Here is a 20,610-nt window from a genome sequence, read left to right as displayed (position 1 = left end):
TAGCACGCCACTCGGGGCTGGCTGTTTTCTATTTGAGCTTCAGAATAAGTCTGCAGGACAGTCAGAGTGGGGTCAATATTCCATTTCGCGGTGGTAGAAGTGGCAGCTCAGAGAATAAAGTGACTTGCCTGAGGACACACAGTTAAAAAGTGGAGGAGTCCTTGTAATCCCAGCACTTTGGGAGGCCGAGGCGGGCGGATCACGAGGTCAGGAGATCGAGACCACGGTGAAACCCCGTCTCTACTAAAAATACAAAAAATTAGCCGGGCGTGGTGGCAGGCGCCTGTAGTCCCAGCTACTCGGAGAGGCTGAGGCAGAAGAATGGCGTGAACCCGGGAGGCGGAGCTTGCAGTGAGCCGAGATTGCGCCACTGCACTCCAGCCTGGGTGACAAAGCAAGACTCCGTCTCAAAAAAAAAAAAAAAAAAAAAAAAAAGTGGAGGAGTCGGCCGGACATGGTGGCTCACGCCTCTAATTTCGGCACTTTGGGAGGCTGAAGCAGGCAGATCACCTGAGGTAAGGAGTTCAAGACCAGCCTGGCCAACATGGTGAAATACAGTCTCTACTAAAAATACAAAAATCAGCCAGGCGTGGTGGCGCACGCCTGTAGTCCCAGCTACTTGGGAGGCTGAGGCAGGAGAATTGCTTGAACCCAGGTGGTGGAGGTGGCAGTGAGCAGAGAGTGCGTCAATGCACTCCAGCCCAGGCAACAGAGTGAGACTTGGTCAAAAAAAAGAAAAGGGGGAGGAGTCAGGGGCAGAGTTGTATCCAGGCTTCTGAGTCAAAGTCAGCCACCTGTCCATTCTGTTCCAAGCATTAGGGAGGTATCCTAAGTTAATGGCAGTCACCCTGCTCCAGACTTTGTTAAGAGAGAAAAATAAAAAAGTTGCTTAGAAAAAACAAAATCCACCCCCCGGGTGGTAATCCTGGAGAGGACAGATTTCCCCTTTGGACTGTTGCGTTGCTGTATTAACTTAGGAGCAGGGAAAGAAATGCTGCCCCGTTGCCTGTTCAGGCATGATCAAATTGCCACACTTCCGGTCTGGGACTCCCGCCCTCCTTCCAGTGGACTCTGCCTCCTCATTCACAGAGATGCCTTGGCAGAGTCTGCGGTTCCTGGACTGAGCCATCAGCTGGGTCACTGAGACCCATGGCAAGGAAACAAAATAGGAATTCCAAGGAACTGGGCCTAGTTCCCCTCACAGATGACACCAGCCACGCCGGGCCTCCAGGGCCAGGGAGGGCACTGCTGGAGTGTGAACACCTGAGGAGCGGGGTGCCAGGTGGGAGGAGAAGAAAGGTAAACACGGACAGCTTTTCTGCATGGCTGGAGGGCTGTGGGGAAGACAGGCCTGGGTGGTAGCCATGCAACAGTGCTCAGCCCCAGCCTGGCAGCGTGTAGCTGGGGGATCTGGGGCTTTGAGGCAGGGAGGCCCCAGTTTGAGTTGCACTTCTCCATCTGTGTGACTGGCATGCTCTCTCCAAGCCCCAGCTGACTGGGCCAACAGCGTCTCTGGTAGACTGGGTGTGTACACTGGAACGAGGCTACGGTGGCAGGCTGCCCTGCCCACTTGCATGGTGGTGTCCCTCTTCTTACCCTCCCCAGGGCATGGCACGGGCAGCAGTGTCACACAGGCCCGTCGGTAAGTGGGCACCCTCTGCCCCTGCAGTGAGTGGGGAGCGGGTGGAGGGCACAGGCGGGCCACACAGGCAGGGGGCTCCTGGGAGCACAGCTGAGGCAGGAGAAGACAGCCCCCACCTGCCCTTCACCGGCCTCTGGCAGGGGCAGTTCACACCAGGTGCTCCCAATCTGATAGGGTGCAGACAAGGGAGGAGTTTGTGTCCTCTAAGGTCATCAGGGCTGGGAGCAAAGAAGGCACAGAGCACAGAAACGATGCCCAGCACAGCCCAGGGGCTTAGAAGAAGTGGTATCTGTGCCGAGACTCAGAGGATAGGTTTAAAGAGAAAGTGATAGAGAACAGGTGTTTCATCTGAAATGTGATTCTGTTCCATCGGGGATCCCCATTCAGCTCAAGCTCCTCTCACTACAGAAAAATATTCTGGTCCTACATTTTACTTGGCAGCACCCATCCCCAAGGCTTATAAATGCTCCCTCTTGCCCCTGCATGTGATCAGCAGCCTCTACGGAGCACCTCCTCTGCAGCAGGCTCCTCAACAACATATGCAGCCAGTGCTGCTATTAAGATCCCATTTCACAGGTGGGCAAGCTGAGCCCCAGAAAAGTCAAGTCACTTGCTCAGGCTCCTATAGCTGAGGGGGCCAGCCCTGGAGGTAAAGCTGATATCACTTGACTCAAAGCCCCAGGCTCTATCTCGTGGCTGGTGGCACTAGAGGAGACAAACAAGATGGGCAGAGCAGGGAAGTGGCCATCAAGAGACCCGCATTCCCTTCCAGACTGATTTGGGTCCCTGAACCATGGATCCATCTGTCTTCTTCACTGTTGCATCCTCACAGCTTTGTCAGGGCCTGGCGCCTACAACACACACACACACACACACTCCACTCACAAATATGTCAAATGATGGCAAAGAAAGTGCCGTCCAGAGCACCTGGTCCCTGTCCACCTGGCCCATATTTCCTGACCAGCTGAGTACAGCCGTCCCTCTTGCCCTGGCTCATGCCAGCTTGTCAGCCTTTGCCAGGGATCCAGGTGTTTCTGCCCTATGGCCCTGTCCTGGTGGTGGCTGTCCTTAGATGGGGCTGCAGGGCAGGACACCTCCAAGGCAGGCGCCCTGCTCTCTGTGCCAAACCTTGCATCTCTATGTCTGCAAGTCCTTGTCCCGAGGCTTGGACCAGCCCCTGTAGTTTGACGCGTCAGCCTGGAACAATATGTGCATGTAAGCGTGTGTACACATCTGTGTGGCTGTCGGCAGTTTCAGGCCCTTGGACAACGCACTCAGGTGACGAGTCAGCAGGGGACAGTGCAGTGGTGACTAGAGGGGCACTGCAACCAGGCCACCTGGACTTCAGTCCCCATCCCAGACAGCACCAGCCATGCTCCGTGCCCCTCTTTCCTCACCTGTAATACAGGATATAACAGCACTGATCTAAGGACTCAGAGACAATGCGCAGAAAGTGCTTAGAATCACGCCTGGCTGACATGACGCTTGGAATCTGGCTTTGCTTTTTTCTGTCCGGGTCGGACACTCGCCAACTTCGCTAAAAGGATTGTGTGGAGCTGCTCAGAGCATCTGGTGAAAACTGTGTTTCAGGTCTGCGTTTCAGGGATCCTCACGCAACCCGGGAGGAACGCAAGGGCGTGGCCGCTAAACCTGAGGGCGCCGGGCCTGCGCACGCGGACCTGGACCGGAACCCTATCTGCAGGTCCCCAACTTGCGTCTCTTCTCTCTGTCTCTAGCCCAGCCAAGGACAAAGACTTCTCCCCCGGAAGGCCTCCCCCAGCTGAGGGAACGTTCCAGGTCTTCCCTCGGCCCTGGCTGCGCGCCCGCTGCCGGCTCTGACGTGGTTTCCTCTCCCTCCAGGGCTGGTCCTGCTCGCTCCTCGTGGCCTCCCTCGCGGGCGCCTTCGGCTCCTCCTTCCTCTACGGCTACAACCTGTCGGTGGTGAACGCCCCCACCCCGGTGAGTGCGCGCCAAGGCCCGGCAGAGGGCGTCGCGGTCCCGCGGAAACCTGGTGCGCAAGGGCCGTGGGCTCCAGCGCCCCCTCCTCTCGCAGCGCGGGACACCGTGGGGACAGAGACCAGCCCCCGCTCGGGGGAGAGGAGAGGCACAGAAACAGACAATGATGGCACGGGGACAGGGGGCGGGGGAATGGCAGTTCTTGCGGCTGGAGGGTGGGTGTCCTGGGAGAACGTTGGGAGACTACATGAGGGGGGCTTTGGAAGTCACGGGGTGGGATGGGGGGCGATCCTCTGGCCCCTAATGCCGGGAAAGGAGCAGGAGGGGCCTTACGCATGGAAACTTGGACATTTTCTTGATTTGTTTTTTTGTTGTTGTTGTTTTGTTTTGTTGTTGTTGATTATCTATCTATCTGTCTGTCTATCTATCTATCTATCTATCATCTATCTATCTTTGAGATGGAGTCTCACCCTGTCACCAGGCTGGAGTGCAGTGGTGCGATCTCGGCTCACTGCAACCTCCGCCTCCCGGGTTCAAGTGATTCTCCTGCCTCAGCCTCCCGAGTAACTGGGGCTACAGGCGAGCGCCACCACACCCGGCTAATTTTTGTATTTGTAGAGATGGTGTTTCACCATGTTGGCCAGGCTGGTCTGGAACTCCCGGCCTCAAGCAATGCGCCCACCTTGGCCTCCTAAAGTGCTGGGATTATAGGCTTGAGCCACTGTGCCAGGCCTGTTGTTGTTGACTTTAAATTACAACCAGAGGCCACTCAGGTATCTGCTGGATAAGACCCATCTTTGGCTTGTGTTTTACTCTGAAATCAGATCCAGGTGCAATTCTCCCAGGCCCTCTTCACATTTTGCCTCTGTTTTGCAGTTAAAGGTTGGGTACCGCCTACCTAGGCTGTAAGGTTTAGATGCTATCCTGTGGGTGCTGGCTTTGGCTTTGACCTACCACCATACACAGGCAAGGGCAGGATGGAGGCTTGAGGGAAGCTTTCCTGCAGGAAGTGATGCCTGACCAAGTCTGGAAGGTGGAGTGATGGATGGGGGCTGGGATGTAGGACACATTTGGGGAAATGCAAGGAGCTCCAGGTTCTTGGAGCACAGGCTGTTTTGGGGACAGGGATGTATGACACATCTGGGGAAATGCGGGGAGCTCCAGGTTCTTGGAGCACAGGCAGTTTTGGGGGCAGACAGGAAGCAGGCCGAGGACAGCCCTGGGTGCCTTCCAGGCTTTTCCTTGCTTGGGAGTCCAGCATCCTTGGGTACAAAACATAGGGGAAGCCTGGGTCAGTGAGTTTCAAAGGTTCCCAGGAGCCCTGGAATTTTGCAGAGGTGCCTCAGGGATCTAAGCACTATTGGCGCAGGTCAGTTCTATGTTTAAAAAGTCTGTTAATTATTTGACATTGTTCAGTTCTGTTGCTAAAAACAGTTTGAAAACCAGGGGGCCTAGATGGCTTCAGTAAGCACTGCCAACGGTCAGTCATCTTTGATTTTGTCATTGTGACGTTATCCCAGGATGGGGATCTGACTTGTCCATATTTGTCTTTGAAAGAGGGCTAGGAAGTTGGACTCTTGCTTCATCTTGAAAGTTCATCAAAACATCCAGGTGAGAGGGGGGAGAACCTTTGCACTCATGGCTTGTGGAGCAGAGATATGTGAAACTTGCGCCTGGGATAGAATGATATGGGTTCAAGCACTGACTGTGGGAACATGAGGAAGGAGCAATCCCATTACTCACTTACTCATTCAGCAAGCATTGTTGAGAGTTTATGATGTGTCCAACTCTGGGGATCAGGGAAGACAACCTGGAGGTGGTATTTGAGCTGAGCCATGAGGGATGTGTAGAATTTCCACAGGTGTCAAAGGGAGGTGGGGAGCTGAAGCACACACACAAAGGTCTGGCTGTGCCCACGTGGTGGCATATTAGGAAGTTAGTAGAGTGTGATGTGCCAGTACCTGGGGGAATGGGGAGCTGGGATGAAAGAAGAGGTGGAAAAGCAGGATGGAGTCAAAAGAAGAGGGCCTAAGATCTTAGGCTGAGGAGTAGGATTTTAGGCTTGGGCACTAGGGAGCCATGGCAGATTCATGGGGGTGGGGGTTTGCAACTCACATTTTTTTAATTAAAATTTATTTTTCTTTAACCGTGGCACAACCTCAGGAGGTCCTGAGAACACATGCCCCCTTATTTATTTACTTATTTAATATGCTCACTGTTTTTTAGAAAAACAACTTTGGTGTCAGTGAGAAGGACAGGAGGGCCAGAGCTTAGAGGTATTTAGTGGGAAAGACCATGGTAAGCCAAACAGAGAGAGTTTAACATGCCCTCCCTCCATTTCGGGAAAGGAGGAGATTTCTGAAGACCTACACAGCCAGGGTGGCCTTTACCTTTCTTAAGATGAGTAACACATTATTATGGCAGCATCAGTAGCAGCACAGATGGAAAAAGCCCGCACGAGGTGCCGGCCCTCCTCCACGTACTTTTCATGCATTAATCAGCGCGGTTTACCCTCATGACAGCCCTGTGAGGTATGGATCATCATTATCCCCATTTTACAGATGAGGAAACTGAGGCACGCTGTTCACTGACTTGCCTACAGTCACATAATAAGTGGAGCCAGAGTTTGGCCCTGGGCGGGCTTCTGGTTTCCCGGGCATCAGACACATTTTCAGTCATTTTAGAACAGATCCTTTCTGTGCCAGGCAGTGTTAGGCCATGGGACTTCTTGTTTGGGATATCGGAGCTCCACCTCTGTGGCCAGCATGCGCAGCAAAGTGTTCAGTCTTGAGAGACATCACAAGGCGCTTTTTAGCCTGGTGTCCTTTGAACCTCGAGACCACGGCTCGTCATGCATACTTTAGAGGAGCCCAGAGCAAGCACTCCGAGGAGGCCTTGAGTCCAGGACTGAGCCATCTGCCCAGATCCAGGGCCTGGGAAGTGTCATCCTCAGTTGGGTAGCTACTTCCCAGCATGTGCTGTCTGCATTTGAAGAGGAGCAGAGACTGTGATGGCCAGCTCTTCAACTCTGCCAAAACGTACTGCATGCCAGGTGCATTCCATTCTCAGAAATACAGAGACGTCAGTGTCTTTGGCTGTAACAAAACAGCACAGCCTGGGGTCTTCAGCAAGGCATTTATTTTCCCATACTTCTCCAACCTGGAAATCCAAAATCAAAGTGCCGGTGGATTTGTTGTCTGGCGAGGACCTTCCTTCTGGCTTGCAGATGGCCTCTTTCTCACTATCTGTACATGGCAGAGGGAGGAAGAGTGCAAGGGAGCAAGACATTCATCCCACCATGAGGCCGCCCCCATGACCTCCGCTAACCCCAGTAACCTCCCAAAGGCCTCATCTCCAAATACCATCACATTGGGGTAAGGGTTTCAACATGCCCTATCCTTGCAACAAAAATGTCATGCAACGTTTTTGGAGGTGACTTAATTCAGCTCAAGGTAGTTAATTACTGATGTTACCTTCATTTCATGAACAAAGAAACAGAGGGTCAGAGTTTAAGCAACTTGCCCAGGATCACCCAGCCGGGAGGTGTCAGTGTTGGAATTCAAACCCAGGTCTGTCTGAATCCAAGATCCATGCCATGCTCTCTGCCCCTCCTTCCTGCCCCTGACCACTAATGGCAGGTGCCAACAGTCCAGCCATGGGGGGAGTTTGGCATGATCAATGAAGGCAAAGAGGAACAAGGGGAGATGGGAGGAGCCACAGCAAGCCCAGGGCTGCTTACCTGTCCATCTACCAACCAAAAGACAGGGCAAGGTTTCACTGCAACAACCCTAGGGGCTCTAGCACAAGGTGGATGATGCTGCCATCGTGTTACAAGCAGGAACCTGTGATTGTCTGAATCCTGTCCCGACCCCTCCCTCCCTCGGGGTTCTCATAGAGCAATTCTCATAAAGGACCTGATCTAACCGAGAAACCAAAGATGGCTTTATCATTAGCTAGAATCACTCCCCAAACTCTTCCCCTCCCTATATGGGGTGTGGGGTCATGTAACCTCTTCCTGCTCTGCCTAAAGGTCCTGATGTTTTATGTTTACTTGTGCTGCTTTGTGAGAAGAGAGAGGTAGCTGTTCAGGCAGTCCTTCAGCGCCCTTCCCTGGGTGTTGACCTTGCTGTATCTGGGGTAGAAAGATGAAAACGACACACATCCATGTCCTCGAGGTGCCCCAAGACCAGCAGCAGTGACAGAGGCTCAATAAATAATCACCAGATAGGAGGCAGGCTGCATGGAGCCACAGGACAGCTGAAGGACTTTATTCTACCTGGGGAGGTCAGTGGGGCCTCGCTGGGGCTTGAAAGAGAGAGCTCAAGGCTTTCTGGGAATGGTGGAGACCTAAGGGTAGCTGGATGTGGGGTCCAGGGGGGTGGAGAGGTAGAGGGTGGAAAGGGGAGCTGAAGCCAAACCAGAAAGTTTGCAGAGGCCAGAACAGGAGCACGATCCGGCACTACCCAGGCTATGAGCAGGTTGAGGGCCAAGGCTCGCCCTGGGAGGCCCTCCCGAGGTGGAAACCGCCCTGAATGTGAGCTGAGCAGGCCTGCACAGGATCCCAGCTCCCCACGTAGGTGCCTCTGTAAAGGGCTGGCATCGAGCCCCTTGTGAGGTCGCTGCGAAATGAAAGGAGATGTGATGCTGGAGGAGCTTAGCCCAGCGTCCAGCGATCACCTTGAATTCTCTCTTCCCCTTGCAGTGGGCTTAGGAACGGGTGAGTGAGGCAGCCCCAGAACCAGGGAGACCAGGAACAGAGCAGAGGCTCTAAGGAATGGGATCTAACACAGGCTGGAAGGACCCAAGCCTGGCAGGGGTTTGGGGTGTGAGGGCTAGGCTTCACCTGCAGTGCTGGGCTCTCGAGAAGGAGAAAGAAACCCTTGGAACGGAAGAGGTGCAGATATTAGTGCTGCTTTGGAGTGCAGGGAGGGTTCTGCTCACAGAGATGATGAACAAAGGCTGCCACCAGGGGGTGGTGTGTGGATGCTGCCCCATGGGAAGCGATGCTGGCTTTAGCACTGGCCCAGGCTTGCAAGTCCTCGGCCCAGGCTTGCAAGGCCTCGGCCCAGCCAGCTTCGCCTCTCCAGCTGTTGGATAACTGGGGGCCCAGGTGATCGGGGCACAGACTCCAGGCCATGGGCATTTACCTTCAGGGGAGGCAGCTTGCACCGTTAGAACAATCCATGCAGTAGCTGCCATTGGCCCTGCTGACACCCAGCCTCATCCTTAAAAACGCTCGGTGCTCCTCTCTCCTCAGATATTTGGAAACTTTCTGTAATGCCAAAAACGAAAATAACTCACCTCTGGGCACCAGCTCTGCACTTGGCCCAGGTTCAGAATTGTGCACACACTAGATCCTTGTTACAATATTGCAAGGCAACTATCACTAACCCCCTTTTAAAAGCGAGGAAACTGAGGCTGAGGGAAGTCAATACATCCAAGTTTCAGGGGTGGGACACTTCCTAAAAATTCCCACTGGCCTCTCCTCAACACAGTCACCTGGATGTGCCTCCCGGCCACCCAACTTTCCAAGAATCCCCAGAATCTGACTACTTTTCCTGCCCCATTTGGAAGAGAACACCTGCGCCCCATGCATCCACAAGGGTCCTTGGCCAGCTTGGTGGGTGGGATGTGAACAGAGGTGCTGAAAGGCCACGTGAGGCCTGGTTTATGGCAGCATCCCTGGTTATGGCAGCACTAAAGAAAGATCTTCAGTTCTTTCTTCCCCCAGATGGCAGAGAACTATTAAATGCACATTGGACTTTGCATGAACTGGCAAGAGGTTCTTATTGTCCTTAGCTGTTGAAAATCAGGGTTATCTGTGCTGTGCTGGTGCACTGATCACCAAGATGAACACCACAGTAGCTAGGCTCTATTCATTCTCTAGACTAAACCCTAACTGGTTTCTCTTTCCACTCTGGTTCCTACAGTTTATTCTCCACCTAAAGTACAAAGGGATTCTTGACAAATGAAGGAAGATCATATTGTCCCTCTGCTCAAAACCCACTATATCTAGAAAGCAAGCCAGACTGCGGTGACTTACACGGTACCTGGGGCCTTGTGACCATTCTGTCATCATCATTTCCCCCCTCACTCCCCTTCTCCATTTACACAACCTTCTCCCCACTTGCTGCCCCTCAAACACACTGCACACTGGAACCTCAGGGCCCTTGTGCGTGCTGCTCCCGCTGGCTGCAATGCTCTTCCCCTGATTTTCCTGTGCACTCTCCTTTGATTACTTCTGGCCTCTGCTCAGACGTCCCCTCCTCAGAAATGTCTTCCCTGACCAGCCTATCCAAAATGGCGCCACTCCATCACGCTTTAGCCCTCACTGAATTTATTTCTCCTCATGGTATTTAACACTACCTGAGATATAATAGATTCCTTTACTTCTTGTCCTCCTTCCCTTCACTTTAGAAAGGTCCTTGCTTCTGCAGTGCCAGCACCTAGAACAATGTCTGACACATTGTAAGCATTTATAAAAAATATTTGCTAAATGTACAAATGGATAAATTTAAATTTGAAGTGAGTCCAAGGCAAGTCCTTAGGTCTCTTCACTCTCAAACAAATTGCCAGCTGTGAGTCTGTCCTATGGAAAACTTCTAGGACCACCTCCACCATGTTCACAGATGGGGACTTGGACCCTGGTCTGTCTAATTCCCAAGTATCCCTTCTTTCTGTTCCACTAGGCTGATCTGCTGCATTCTGTGAATCAGCAAATGTTCTGTGAAGGTCCAGCAAATGTTCTGTGGAGGTCCAGATAGTGCGTGGTTTTTCTTTGTTGGCCATATGGTCTCTGTTGCAACTACTGAACTCTGCTACGTCGAGATAAAGCAGTTATAGATGATATGTAAATGAATGGGCAAGGGTATGTGCCAATTACATTTTATTTACGAAACAGATGGTGGTCTAGGATTTCCCTTGCTGGCCAATTGTTGGCTAACCCCTATGCTACAGGTTTTAGGAAAGAGAGGAGGCTCTTGTAGATTCCTGTGTCATTAGTACCTCTGGGCAGAGGGCTGGCTGGTTGAATAATTAATCCACAGCCTATGCTGCATAGCATCTAAATAGGAGCACCTAAATCTTCCTGAAGATGTTTGCTTTCTAATCTCCTTTCTTTTGTTCATGTATTCCTGATTGTCTAGGCTTTGTCCTTTCTGTTTCCAGTGACTAGCTCTAATTGGCATAGTTGTATCTTTCTGTCTATCCATCTACCTACCTACCTGTCTGTCTAAAACATCCTGAAGTTATTGTAAAAGACTGCCAAATTTAGGGCTAATTTGCATACCAATCCAATGTAGCCTGAATTTTCAGACAGTCATGCATGTAAATGTGCTAATCTGAATCCTTCCAAATGGCTTCAGATTTATGCCATTGTAACTATTGACCTTTAGTAGGAAAATGTGGCAGTGCCTGGAACCTGCTTCATTATACTGCTAGAATCATCTGGGATGATTGCCAGAGTTGTGCTGAAAGATGTCCTCTTGGTACCTGTGAGCACCCAGTGTCTAGAATCCACCTGAGAGGTTGTTGAGGGCTGGATGGAGACCCATAGACTGGAGCAGGGGTTCTGAGCCCCAAGGGACATTCTCTGGGGACTGAAATGGGCAGACAGGGCTGACACAGGCCTGGGTGGGATGACAGTGCCTGGGCAAAGCATGAGTCAAAGCTCCTCTTGCTCATGGGTGTTGTCCACAGAGCCTACAGGAAGATTCTGGAAGCAGTGTTCTAAAGAAATGCAAGGTCTGTGGCAGGGCGGACAATAAGGAGCCCAGACTTCAGTCCAAAAGGGCCCAACCAAGACAAAAAACAAGCCAAAGGGTGTGGGGTTCAAGAGTAGCTGATCCATGAGAAGCAACTATTGAGGTGATGGACCTGGATGGATTCCTGACCCGGGACTCACTCACTTCCTATGATTGTAGGAGGATCCCACATTGCAATGAGCCCAAGAGAACAGTCAGCCTAGGCAGAACGACCACTGGGGGATGGACATTAAGAAAATTCGCCAAGAAAAAAGGACCAAAGCTGAGATAATGAACGTGTTGAATAGGAGGTATGAGTGAAAATAAAAATTAGAAAGCAAACAGGGAATGCAGAAGATGAGGTGGGAGGGACAGTTGAGGGCTAATCACAGTGGATAGACAGTGAACTTGGTGCCTGTTTGTGCAGTTCCTGGCCTGTAGCTTGGGGGAAATGCTTGGAGGCTTAGCAAAAGTATAGCAGTCAGGATTGTACAGATCAAAGAGTCACCCAAAACAATACTGTTCATTTGTTTCCCTGGTGTCTGTTAAAGTACCTCACACACAGCTTCACCATGACTCCTGATCCTAACTAGCCATTTAGGCCAAACTTCACAGGTTAAGAGCACAGCCGTTCACAAGACTGGCCTCACTCCAGACACCAGCGACAGGCTCAGGGGTTCCGTGAACATATGGTAACACATTTGGGGGTTCTCACTACCCCTTCTGGTTTGATAATTTGCTCAAATGACTCACAGAACTCAGGAAGTGCTATGCTTAGAATTACAGCTTTATTATAGCAAAAAGGATGCAAATCAGAATAAGCCACAAGAAGAGATCACAGGGCAAGGTCTGGAAGGATTCTAGCTCTGGTGTTCTCTCTCCTCCCACAGAGTGTTGTCTACTAGTGTTGTCACCCAAGCTTCAGTGTTCCAAGTTTTTTTTTTTTTTTTTTTTTTTTTTGAGACGGAGTCTTGCTCTTTCACCCAGGCTGGAGTGCAGTGGCGCAATCTCGGCTCACTGCAAGCTCCGCGTCCCGGGTTCACGCCATTCTCCTGCCTCAGCCTCTCCGAGTAGCTGGGACTACAGGCGCCTGCCACCACGCCCGGCTAATTTTTTGTATTTTTTAGTAGAGACGGGGTTTCACCGTGGTCTCGATCTCCTGACCTTGTGATCCGCCCGCCTCGGCCTCCCAAAGTGCTGGGATTACAAGCGTGAGCCACCGCGCCCGGCCCCAAGTTTTTATTGGGGTTTCATCATGTAGATGTGATTGACCAAATCATTGGCCATAAGGTTGAACTCAATCTTTGGTCTTCCTCTCTTCCCTGGAGGTAGGGCTGATGTCACTTGGCTCAAAGCCCTGACCCTGTATCACATGGCTGGTCTTTCTGGCATGGCCAACCCCCATCCTGAGTTATCTTGTTAACATACACTATCAAGGGGTTCTGAGTGGCCTTGAATAACTGGAGGATAACTGGAGTTATTGAATAACTGAGAGGCCTTGAATAACTGGAGGCCTTGAATAACGAGAGGTTCAAGGGCCATGAATAACTTAAGAAATCCCAAGAATTCACAGGCTACATCCCAAGAACCAGGGACAAAGCCCAGCCAAATTTTATTATACAATTGTCTACTGTATATATAAGATTTACATTACACAAATGCGTATTATAAACAGAAAATACTCAAAAAATGTTTGTTAAATGAAGTAGTGAGTGAGAGAAGGAAGGAGTGAGAAAGAATGAATGAGAACTTAACTTTAGGAGTCTAACTCATTGGCCCCACACCATCCAATATAAATTAGGACTTATTTGAAACAACACTGGCAGCCACACAAATAATACTGAATGGCTTGGCTTTGATAAGAAATTACTCACCTTTCCAGTGGTTTTTGAGTTGGCAATGTTTTGTCTTCTTGGGAGGGGAGACACAGACTCTTGTCCTCCATGGTGTTAATATTTAAGCCCAGGGTTTCTGCAGAGCAATTAACTTGACTCCTCATACATTTCCCAGCATAAATGGTATATTCTATTATTTTCTCCTGTCTGCTCCTTCCCTAAAGGCAGATAAACAAATGGTAATAAAAAGCAAAATCAACATTTCTCTCTATAAGGGTAGAGCTTCCCAATTAGCCACAGATGTTAGAACCTGATCAAAGAAGATTCAAGTGAACCAACAGAGAGAAAACCCAAAAGCAAGTTCTGGTGCTTTCAGTTAATCCCACCCCACAATGCCATCTTAGCAGGCTGCTCTGGGAACCCAGGTGCTCTTAGAGAAAGAAGCATGTCCCATGGCAGGTGCCTCTGGTGTGGCCTGAGACCCATTCTCAAGGAAACCAGAAGGGAATGATGAGCACAGACTGTGTCAAACGACGTAAGTTCTGGTTGGGGTGAGGGGGAGGCATAGCAGGGCTCAAGACTTTGGTGGAAGAGGGCTGAGATTACAGGAGGACCCTGTGCATTTTGTCACTGCAGAAACAATGGGCAATTATGTCTATAAAATGGGTATCTCTGAATCCCAGAGTTTTGTCCCCTCACCCCCAGCTCTTTTCATTTTTACTCTTGCTTTTGTCTCACTTTATCTCAGTAACTATAAAAGCAACAGACTTCCATTAGAAAAAAAACAAAACAAAACAGCACAGAAATTTGATAGTGAAGCTACACATACAAACATTCTTCTGTGAGTGAGAGATGATATACCAGCCCCACGTGGCAGATATTATGCTGATAACCCCATATTACAAATAAGGGAGAGATTGAGTGACTGGCCCCAGGCTACTTAGCTAATAGATGGTACACTTGGGCCTGAACACAGTCAAAACCTAGACTCCATCCAGAGGCTGCTTTTAATGTTTCATCTAAATCCACTCTTTTTTCTGAAGATCATCCATATATACTGTTTAATACTCCCTTTTTTGGCTTACTATTTATTTGTAAGTACCTTTCTATGCCATTGAAAGTTCTCCATCACCAGAATGTTTAACAGCAGTGTGGAGCTGCCTCCTGTGATGTCCTATCTTCCTAATGTGGGCCTCTGAGGTTGTTTCCAATTTTTCTCTAACATGAGACGCTGTTGCATTGTTTAAATTGGGAGCTGTGAGTCATTGTTTGGTTTGGTTTGGTTTGGTTTGGTTTGGTTTGGTTTGGTTTGGTTTGATCAGAGCCAGCACAGCTGCTGACTGATGAGGGCCCAGGGACCTTTTCCAGCCTGGGGCTTTGGTGTCCAGGTGTCCCAGGCTGTGGGTACCAACTCCCCCTGCACCATGCCCTGGAGGCCCCAGCAATTAGAGCTGGACAGCCTGCCTCTTTGATATAGAATTTTCTCATTTCATAAAGTTTCTCCAAGAAAAATGCCTTTGTTGAGCCAAATGGGGAAAGGAACTCGGTCCCATCAAATCTCAAGGAAGCTCAGCTTAGTGCAGTGGGGGCACTGGCTGCTGCAGCCAGAGAGCTGGGGATAGCTGATCCAGCAAGATGGGAGGTGGGGAAAGTTGGAGGGGCGTGTTGGAGTGGCACAGCTGGTGTGAACAAACCAGACAAGTGAAACTAGAAGCACCCTATTTCTGACCCATAGGGGAAGACCCTGAAATTTATTGAGCACCTGCTCTGTGCTGACATCATGCTCAAGACTTCACACACCTCGTTTCATCCTTCTGGCAGCCTCATCTACAAGCTGGGGGTTCTTATTCCCTTTCTATAAATGAGTTATTCCAGAATTGATGTTGCAGATGGGGCCTCTGCTACCTCAAGCAGCCAGAAGTGATTTGACTGGTAATGAAAACAGTTTGCCCTTTTCATTCCGGCCAACCGGAGGATATGCAAAAAGGAGAGCAAAATATCATCTCAAGTCTGTGTAAATGCGCTGTCCCCTGTAAACACAGCTATGCAACCTCTCAGAAGAATGTTCCAGAAGGAGGAAGGCTCAGGACTGTGATTGAGTAAGAACGATACTGGGAGTGCATTCACTTCTCTGCTTCTGCCTGGGGCCAAATAGACAATGAAACTTACCTTCTTTATGTTTCATCTAATTAAACCCAAGCATTTGGCTGCCCCCTCACTGCAAAGGTGGTTGAGGGGAAACCCAGGAGGCTCTGAAAGCCTTACTTGCCTGGCTGTTGCTTGTAATTGATGTTTCCTCTTTCATCATGTTTCATTTCATTCTGAAAGCTAGCTGTGGGAACAAAATAGTCTCAGGTGTCTAGAGGCACAGGAGCCTCTTTCCCAGTGAGTCAGCCAGGCTCCTCTGGGAGAATCACTTGGGGAGGAGGAAAAAACACCACAAACCTGCAAACCTAATGCTCAGGTCAAGCCAAAATGGGAGCTAAGTGTTTTCCTTAGGACAAGGGAGGTGTACTGGGGTCTCCCAACACCACCTTCAGGTAGGATAATTCACTGGCATGAGTCACAGGCGTTGGCACAAGAATGCAGTAGTACTCACAGCTATGACTGATCACAGTGGTGGAACACAATGCTAAGTCAGCAAAGGAAAAGGGTGCAGGGGTGAAGTCCAGAGGAAACCAGGGGCAAGCTCCAAAAAACTCTTCCAGCAGAACCTCACGGGACACGCTTCATCCCCACAGCAACAAGTTGTGACAATTCTTGTGAAATTTGTCTAACAAGGAAACTCATTGGAGACTCGGAGTCCAGGGTTTTTATCGGGGGGGTGGTCACATGGGCACTCTCTGCTTGGCAAGCAGAAAATTCCAGATTCCCAGAAAGAAAGCAGATATAAACCACACCAAGACAGCATAAACCACACTGTTTGCACAGTTTAGGTACAGTGAGTCACTCTTACCAGATCTGGGAATGGTGGCAACCCTTCCAACATCCAAGTTCCCGGATGCAAGCCCGGGGCTTACCCTGAAGTAGGTTTTTCTAGGAAGAGAAGTCTCAGGCCTGCTGTGCGAGCTCTTTTCTACACAGGAGGCCTTACCTCGGGGAGCCAGGCGACATTAGGTAGCACTGCTGGGATTGTGGAATTTTGTTCTTGTGGGGCCCTAACTTCAGAGGGCCTGGTTCAGCAATGGGTACTTTTTTAAGGACTTCTGGACTGCCTTCTTCCCTGTGCCAGTGTGTTCAGTGATGCAGACTGTCTTTATAAAGCCCTAAGGCATTGTGGCATGACTTCCTCTCTTATGCAATGGTGTGTGTACTCTGGCCCAGCCACCAAGTGTTCTACTTCTGTGTATTTTTATAGCATTCATGAGAATCATTCCAAGTGAGTTCATGGGAGGCTCTGTGTGAATCAGTAAGGCACATTAATATTGTTAAACAGGCTACGAAGTAATTTGCCTCCCATTGTCTGGCAATTTCTTTTATTATTTGGAGATGCTCTAAGCCAGTCTTCTTGGCTAGGAATTGCAGAGTTCAATTTTATGTCCAGAAGCTTGGTCCCCAGGTTCCTGGCCTGGGAGATAATGGTAAGTGATTCATGGATTCTTAAATCTGACAAATAAATGAGTCTAGGCCCCTCATTTTACAAATACAGAAATAAAAATATCAACAACACTACCACCAACCACCCCAACTTCCAGTTTTTATTGTGTACTTCATATCGACCCAGCACTGTGCTGTATCTTCATTCTCTCATTAAATCTTCACAATAACTCTTCAAGGAGGGCAATGATTTAACAGATGAGGAACCTGAGGCACAGAGAGGTTAAGTAACTTACTCAAGTTCACCCAGCAAAGAAGTGGCAGAGCTGAGAGTGGAAAAAAGCTAATTCCAAGTACCTTTAACATTGACAGCACTGCCAGAGAGGCACACAGATTGCTTAAGATCACCTAAGGCCACAGAAAGACTCAGTGATGCAAGCAAGTGTTAAACCCAGAACTCTTGGCTCTTTCTTAAGCTTCCTTTGCTTTAACCATGTAGCCTTTTATTCAGTTGTTTGCAGTTTAGGCTATAGTTAGTACTAGCCGTCACATCAATGCTTCTGGAGCAACTCATAACAATTTTGATCAGACTCATCATCTCATACCAATTGTAAGAGCTTCCTAACAGGCCTAGCAGCTTCTAGTCTAATCCCTGCAATGTCCTTCACACTGCACCTATGAAGAACATTCTTAACCGCAAATTAGAGCTATCAATTCCATGCTAAAGCCCTCCAATGGCTCCCCAGTGCCCATAGAATTTTGTGTAGACTCCTGAGGCTGGCAGGCAAAGCCAGGTACAGGCAGCCTCCAACCTTCCACTGGGCCACCTTTCAACCCACTATGTCTTTTACAGCTCCTGTGTGGCAACCTGTGGTCTCTGGTTTCTGTACCTTCAAGATTTCTGTTCACTCTGCCTGTTATCCTCTAACTGAGCCCACTCCATCTGCCCTTCTTGCTTGCTTGACTTGGATTCCACATGCTCTTTCTTGGCTTCATACTGTCACAGCATTTTTATTCCAAGTTATAATTGTATGTTTACTTGACTACTATCTCCACTAGATCTTGAACTCCTTGAAGGCAAGAAACAGCAGAATTTGTATCTAGAAGACAGGATGGGAAGCTGGGCCCCTGGTAGTGAGGAAGCAGACCTGTAAAGTCAGACAGAAGGATACAAGAATGTGCCTCGTGGTTGTTGGCTGAATGAAAAAGTAAAACAAGGAATCCCAAGTAAGATAGGAATGAGTGAGATGTCCCAAAGCAGGCCTAGAGGTTACCTACCACAGTGGTCTTAAAGCAAATTTTTATTGCAGAATGTTTTCTTCAAACAGGATCAAGTTCTCCCAACACATAAAATGAAAGCTCTAGGTAAAGGTTTATATCTCCAAGCCTTCATGACTTGGTCTAAATCTCTCCTCCTTCTTGAAGCCTCAGGTCACAGTGCAATTGTGATGGCATGGGCTCTGTAGTTGGGTTGATTGTGTCAGCAGAGCAAACTTGCTGCTATAATAAACAAGCCCTGTATCTCAGTGGCTTAACACAATGAAAATTCCCATTTATATCACCTCATTTGAAGGAGATGAGCAGGAACACCCTGTTCCATGAAGCCATTCAGGGACCCAGGTTCCTTAAGTGGTTCCACCATTCTCTAGGACTTTGGAGTCCTCTGCTGGTTCTTCTGTGGCTGGCCAGCTGACAGGAGCAAGCATGGAGCAGGCAAACACACTCTCAGTGTCTTGGTGGAGGTCACACATGTCCCTTGTACTTACACTCCTTTCTTGAAAAGTAGTCATATGGCCCCTCCTAGATGCAAGGAACTGGGTAAGGTGGCCTGGCAGTGTGTCCAGGAAGAGGAGAGCACTGTGAGGTCTAGCAGGCCCTGCAGTTCTCCCATCTGGCATGGCTATGGGATGTGTTTCTCCACTCCAGAGTTCTCTGTTGTGAATGAAACTTCTCAGGATGGTTACAAGGGTTGAATGAGATGAGATATCCAAATGTCTGATACATACTTAGCAGTCAACCAATCTTCATTCCATGTCTCCTCTTCTCCCCTAAAACAGAGGTATTGATATCATCATCTTTGTATTTTCTACACCTAGAGTTGGAAAAAGTAATGGTTAAAAGATGGACTCTGGATCCCAGCTCCCTGGGGCTGAATCCTGGTGACATCACATGCCAATGGTGTGAGCTTGGGAGGGCTCCTTGTGGCTCTGTGGCTCAGATACCACATCTGCCCAAAACAGAGGTAACAAATAGTACCCTTGTGGAGGGTAAGAAGTGAGTCAATATGCCTCCAGTTCTTAGAATAGTACACGGCGTATTGTAACTATGATGTGTGGGTTACCTGTTTTATTATTATATGGTTACTGCCACACAGCAGAAACTCGAAACGAATTCTTATTTAAGCACCCATTCTGTATCATACATGACCAGTCATGTGTTCCCATAGGTGAAGTTCACAAATCTCAAGCTTGGGGAATGTTAGTGCAGTGAATTCTCTGAGCAAACTTCATCACTGGCTTCAGCCTTGTGGTAACAAGGCCTTTCACCTGGGCTATTGCTGAATTCAGACCTGGAAGACCAACATTTGTTCAGTTGCCAAAAGCATTGGCTTACAAACAGCTTTCGGGGAACTTTTGAGAAAAGTGTTCCTGCAGGGGGCCCAGGCTATGCAGCAAGTATTCTGGCCCCTCCAGAGTCTGTAGAGGCTTCTGTTGGCCATTTCCCAACGTCACAGTAAGAAACTTCCACAGACTCCCAAAGCAATGCTTGGCAGTGGGTGAGCTGAAAACCCTCTCTTTTCCCACCAGGCTCCTGAGTGCAGTGCAACACAAAGGAAAAGAGAAAATTTCCTCCCAACCAGCATCCTTTTCATTTCCTTACATTAATTCCAGGAAACCAGTCATTACTGAGACCTTCCAGGGTGGGTATTAGCCTGACTCCTTGCAAGACAGCTGCAATTGCTTGAATTACTGTAAAAGTACCACAGGGAGCAAGTTCACGTGCAAGAATGACCTTGCACATGTGGAGGTCTCCTGTTTATCAGGTGGCAGGAGGGGTGTCTGTGAAGTCCTGGATACTCATTACTTATGCCAGCTTCTCTGAAGGGTCTTTACTCTGTACATACTTGCAGTAGTTCTTGGGGCAGCCTCTACCCCCTGTCTTGCTGTGGCTCCTCTAATCCTTGCGCTTAGCAATCATCATTGTTTCTCCCACTAGACTCTGTGCTCCTTGGGGGTGGTTGCTGCTGTATTCACCAGGGTCTGATGGAGTATCCAGCCCATAGCAAAGGCTTAGTTGATATAGTTGATATTTACTCTTTTTTTTTTTTATATGGAGTCTCGCTCAGTCACCCAGGCTGGAGTGCAGTGGTGCAATCTCGGCTCCCTGCAACCTCCACCTCCAGGGTTCAAGCGATTCCCCAGCCTCAGCCTCCTGAGTAGCTGGGACTACAGGCATGCACCACCACACCCAGCTAATTTTTGTATTTTTAGTAGAGATGGGGTTTCACCATGTTGGCCAGGCTGGTCTCAAACTCCTAACCTCAGGTGATCTGCCTGCCTTGGCCTCCCAAAGTGTTGGAATTACAGGCATGAGCCACTGTACCCAGCCAATATTTACTCTTAAATCAATAAATGCACCATTAGGTTTATCTGCTTAACTTTCACATCTTAATCATGAGTTCAAGAGTTCAGTTTGTGGAGCAGTTGCATTTGTGCCCTGAAGTTTGGCAGCTCCAGCACAAAAGCCTCTCCAGCGCATATAAGCCATGACTGTGGGTGGGTTATATAACTCTCAGGCCCCCTTGTTTGTAAATGAGGGCTTTTATCACTAGGGGTGTCGTGAGGGTGAAGTGAGATTATTTATGTGCTTTGCTAGAGCTTCTGTATTTCCATAGTTG

At 49.3% G+C, this 20,610-nt stretch overlaps 1 protein-coding gene and 1 long non-coding RNA gene across 9 annotated transcripts in view; one reads left to right on the top strand and one right to left on the bottom strand.

Annotated features, from left to right (window-relative positions):
* SLC2A9 (solute carrier family 2 member 9) overlaps positions 1-20,610 on the top strand; it is a 254,664-nt gene that overhangs the window by 31,546 nt on the left and 202,508 nt on the right. For 2 of the 4 annotated variants that reach the window (XM_063619385.1, XM_063619388.1), the window contains exons 1-2: positions 1,140-1,299; positions 3,503-3,601. In XM_063619385.1, coding sequence (XP_063475455.1) covers positions 1,150-1,299; positions 3,503-3,601 — 249 coding nt within the window. In that variant the 5' untranslated portion in view covers positions 1,140-1,149. Of the gene's footprint in view, positions 1-1,139; positions 1,300-3,502; positions 3,602-20,610 lie in introns of those variants that run through there. The other 2 variants (XM_063619386.1, XM_063619387.1) reach the window with 1 other exon arrangement.
* Positions 5,786-16,885, bottom strand: LOC134732714 (uncharacterized). Of its 5 annotated transcripts, none has more exons than XR_010116145.1 (4): positions 16,132-16,411; positions 14,278-15,507; positions 13,215-13,393; positions 5,786-6,843 (listed from the first exon to the last, which is right to left on the bottom strand). It is a non-coding gene; the product is annotated as an uncharacterized lncRNA (long non-coding RNA). The 5 variants fall into 5 exon arrangements; XR_010116146.1 differs by having other exon boundaries at positions 16,196-16,411; XR_010116143.1 differs by lacking the exon at positions 14,278-15,507 and having other exon boundaries at positions 16,270-16,885.

This window comes from Symphalangus syndactylus, chromosome 16, assembly GCF_028878055.3.
Source record: "Symphalangus syndactylus isolate Jambi chromosome 16, NHGRI_mSymSyn1-v2.1_pri, whole genome shotgun sequence".
Classification (NCBI taxonomy): Eukaryota; Metazoa; Chordata; class Mammalia; order Primates; family Hylobatidae; genus Symphalangus; species Symphalangus syndactylus.
The sequence above is the reverse complement of the archived record's forward strand: the minus strand, read 5'-3'. Positions and strand labels throughout refer to the sequence as shown.